General features: G+C 36.5%; 1 protein-coding gene across 1 annotated transcript in view; it reads left to right on the top strand.

Moving 5' to 3' along the window:
• The window catches only part of LOC106816316 (neurogenic locus notch homolog protein 3-like), a 38,878-nt gene extending 37,231 nt beyond the window's left edge, over positions 1-1,647 (top strand). Inside the window, exon 9 of the mRNA XM_014820897.1 lies at positions 1,633-1,647. Coding sequence (XP_014676383.1) covers positions 1,633-1,647 — 15 coding nt within the window. The remainder of the gene's footprint in view (positions 1-1,632) is intronic.
• The last annotated feature ends 3,079 nt before the right edge of the window (positions 1,648-4,726 follow it).

Below are 4,726 nucleotides of genomic sequence, written 5' to 3'. Positions count from 1 at the left end.
GACATTCAGAGGCCCAATGGCTGTGTGACATTCAGAGGCCCAATGGCTGTGTGACATTCAGAGGCCCAATGGCTGTGTGACATTCAGAGGCCCAATGGGTGTATTTTCTATTTTTTTCTATTTAACTATTCTTTTTATTTAACACAAAAATATATATATGATTTATTGACACCATTTTAAGTTGTGCAAAACAAATAAATAATATTATGTTGACTATCTCTGCGCCTTCTAGCGGATCACTATATCTCCCTTGTAAACTAGTATTAGAGTGTAAATCAAACTGAGGAGTGGGCTGTTGATTTCTGATTAAGATGTTTATGTATCATATGTGTTTCACTAAACTTGTAGGTTTTAAGAACAAAGGCTGTATAATTTACCACAGTATTTTTGTAGAAAAAAGAACAAATAATTTTATCTAACACGAAACTTTAATAGTATTGATAATTGATCATTTATTGATTATTGAATTTCCCATGTGCTTCTACTGTTCTAATAATGTTCTTCGCACATTCGTATAATAGAATTGCTCAATAACGTTGCAATTGCAGATTCTTTCTATTAAATGAACTTGAAAACTGACAATTTTATGCAATTTTAATACAGCATTCAATAATACCACATTCAGCGTTTTTGAATTGCAACACCGTTTGGCAATTTTAAAGGACTATCAAGGTTTTCAAAAGTCACGCTTGGCGACCGCCTGACGTCAGAAGCCTCTTAGTGCATCTTTCTTTCCTCTAGCTTGTTATTTTTCATAATTATATTTTTAACACAACTTTGAACCCAGGAGCGACCCGCAAGTAACGTTCCAGCGTTTTCAATTGCTTCACGACATTTTGCTTTACCGACCCCAGCTAAAGTTCTCTTTCTGATGGCATTATGAAATTCAGTCATAACAAACTCTTTTTGAGCTGCCGTCCAAGTTGTGTGCTTGCAGCGCTTTCTTCCAGTTTCTTTAACAGATTGTTTTCCAATGGCCTTGTCTGCACAATTTTCTTCCGGAACATCTGAAGCACCCACAGTGTCAGTTGTCTCTTTTTCAGTAGTGATGTAATCGCTCTCTACAATCTCGCCATCGTCATCATTATCATCAATAGGATCGGTGTCTTCTCTCTCTCTTTCTGAGGTTGGCTAAGTTCTTCCAGACTGATGTCACTTAATTTTTTCCAGCATATTTGTAAACATCTCCTTTATCTGCAGCGATTAAAAGTTTAGCAACTTTTGCCAGTTCAACGTGTTCCTCTCTCAACCTATAGAAATTTCTATGCACACGAATATCGTGGCCCATGTGAGATGCAAGCCAGTCCATTTCGTTTTCATTCATGTTGATTATCTGTGACACAGTAGCAACATATTTCCTTAACCGTGTACTTGTAAGCGATTCAGAATGAGTCAGTCCAGCACTTTTAACAGTATCTGCCATAGCATTCCATCCACGCATGTTATTAAGACTTCCTCTCTGCATTGGAAATACATATTTATTCTGTGGATGTACGCCAGCTTTTGCCCTGACTGTTGTGCTTACAGACACCGCTTCTGCTATAACTGGAGTTAGAATAACAGGAACAGTTCGTTCTCTTTTTCCTCTGATGTGAAGAATTTTTAACCTTGAACTTAATTGCTGTTCTACAGGTGAAAGCATGTTAGCGATATCCTGATTCACAGTGCTAGCAACTCGGTCAGTGAAGTCTGTGATCAACATTTTTCCAGTTTCTCCAGATTTTCTTTTGTTAAATGAAATCAAACTGCTAAGAGTCAGCTGGGCGAACTCCTTAAACACTGAAGTGCAGGTTTCTATTTTCTTTGCTTTGACCATTAAGAGAGGTATATTCTCTGTTAGAAACGACTGGAATTTCACAATATCACTAGTGACAGGTAGGATAGTAGGTCTTCGTTGTTTCTGGACGTTTAGTGTTTTCAGTGCAATAGAACTGACTTTCTCTGTGTATTCCATCTCATAAAGTCGAAGAAAATCATTTGTCTCTTGTTCACCTTTCTTATCCTTTTCTCTAATGTACATACCTATTCTCTCATGAGCACAGCGTTTTAGTAAATAACCAATCTTTAGAGCTAAGGATGGTATGCCGAACCTTGGTACAGAAGTTTTCTCTGACGCTAACTTGCATTCTTCTGTTACTGCTTGCACAATCTTATCAAACATATCTGGCTTTATTATATCTTTCAAGTAAAGGTTTTTATTTCCTTTCTATAACTAACAAAGTTTCAGAACCAATCGAGCCAGTTCTCTCATTTTAGCTCTAATGTACCCTGCTTGATCTGGTCATTTTTGTTTCAGCATGTTTGTACCCAATAGCGTTATCACCTGGTCTTTCCTGCAAACTAATGATATAGCATCTTGTTTCATGCATGCTAATAAATGCTGGTTAGTATCTTCATCTATCTCAGGATTTGTGCATGCAAACATAATCATTCGGCTCTCTCTAAGAATTCCACCGGGTTTTAGTTCACATGTTTCAAAGTCATCTTCACATTCAATAAATTTGCAAGCCTTGGCATGCCTCCACAGTTCAGTCAAGACATAGTATTCTTTACATTACGCACATTGAACGAAGTGCGATACAGGAACATTCTCTCCTTTCAGTGGTCTTTTAGCTACTAGGAAGGCTCCTTCTCCTGTTTGTAGAACCTTGCAATTAGGATAAAAAATTAATTGCCTAAATGGCGTATTTTTTCAGCTTCCAATTTTCGTTTTTGAAAACCTACTTTCAGGCTTATCATTTTGCTAACTTCAGCTTCATTACTGTGTTTCCTTTCAAGATGTCGTGACAGCTTTGTCTGTAGCTTCCCACAAAACAAACATGCATTTTTCTTGTCCCAAATCCTATTAAAGCCATCGTTAGAGGTAGAGGTTACTGAGCGTCCAATATTAGCTGCAATATAAAAATATAATTGCAAGAATCTTGTCTGAACACACATACTAACTGAAATACTAAATTCTCTTATTAATTTATAGAAAACAAAAATACCTATTGCTGATTCATTACCACTGTGTGTGTGTTACGAGCACAAAACAAACATGCATTTTTCTTGTCCCGAATCCTTTTAAATTAAAGCCATCGTTAGAGCTAGAGGTTACTGAACATCCAATATTAGCTGCAATATAAAAATATTATTGCAAGAATCTCGTCTGAACACACACTAACTAAAATATTAAATTCACTCATTAATTTATAGAAAACAAAAATACCTATTCCTGATCCAGTACCACTGTGTGTGTTACGAGACATCTCTGTAGTTGTGCCCATTACACTGCTTCTCTTTACTTTTGCTCCATCTCCTGTTTCTGCAATGTTTTTTATGTTAGTTCTAAATATAGTAAAACTCGACACTTTTGGAACCAGCATATTTGTGTCGACTTACGAAATGAAGACTTAAATGATTGTTTTCAAACCATGAGTACAGTAATGTAATCCATTTACAGTAATGTGATCCATTTACAGTTTCCTATAGATGAAACATTGATTCACAACTCATTGGCACATAAAATATTGCAGGAAAATTTAAAAGGAAATAATTATTCAGGTATTTATGAATATGCACAATTTAACAAATATTTAAGGTAATACAGTTATATTAATATAGAAAATTGTTGCCTTTAATGTATATTAGTCGTACGAAATATTTCGAAACATTCAAGTTCCAACAATGATCACTGTTATCCTGCTGTTATATATTATATATTCAGTTTTATACATTCATAACAGCTGTTCCTTCAAACCTTGTATGATTTTACTCGGAATAAGTTCAGGGAACAGGTCAACACTTGTATAATCTGATGTAACACCTGTAACATAAACAATTACTTTCCAACGTCGATTATGTAATAACAGCATAAAATCTGCTTGTGCTTCTCAAAGTGATGTGGTATATTCAAAAATACAAATATAAGTGGCACTTCTTTCATTCCTACGGATTTGTGAAATGTTATTATTATATGTGAAGGCATGTGTTACGGGGCGCCATGCAGGACANAAGATTCAATATTAAAGAACACATGACTAGAACATGAAACTTACAATATTATACTCCTAGAGAGAGAGGGGGGGGGATGGAGCTACTTACTATTCTTAATCCTGCTCCTGGGACATTGGATTTGGTACTGGGGGTAGCACTCAGATACTGTCTCAAATAAGTTTTGTTAAAAAAGAACTGCTCTTCACTACTACTTTAGCAAGATATACAGTTTCATTGACCAGCATTATCAATTTGGTGAGTTGTACATGGAATATTTAAAAGAGTCATGTATGACTGGTGGTGCGTTGTGTGAGTTTTGCTCTATGCATACCTGGAATGGTCCAGCCATTACAAGGATTCCGAGACCAGCCCCAGATTACAACCAACTGCCTGAGTATCACTACCAAAGTGTATTTGAGACCAGTTTGGATCAGCCTGGTGGAGAAACCAGAGAGCCGGATGACTTTCAACCTCGTGCTTGTCTCAAAGCAACTTATAGTGCTGGAGAGATATCACTCGATGATGAGACAGCAATCAGTGCTTTCGCTGACAAATACATTGTCACCATAAAACTGCTCAAGGAATATCTGTGCCATTTGACGAATTTGGACCATGTAAAGACAATTCGGAGTGGGAATAGACAAACACAGCAGCTGGTCAGAAAGAACAAGGCTTATTCTGAATAAGATTGGTATGACCTGGTGACAACAGTGAAGATGGGAAAGCTGAATGTTCAGGAGCTAAATAAATA

Source organism: Priapulus caudatus, unplaced genomic scaffold, assembly GCF_000485595.1.
Source record: "Priapulus caudatus unplaced genomic scaffold, Priapulus_caudatus-5.0.1 Scaffold1346, whole genome shotgun sequence".
In the NCBI taxonomy this organism is placed as follows: domain Eukaryota; kingdom Metazoa; phylum Priapulida; class Priapulimorpha; order Priapulimorphida; family Priapulidae; genus Priapulus; species Priapulus caudatus.
This window is presented reverse-complemented; position numbering and strand designations above follow the sequence as displayed.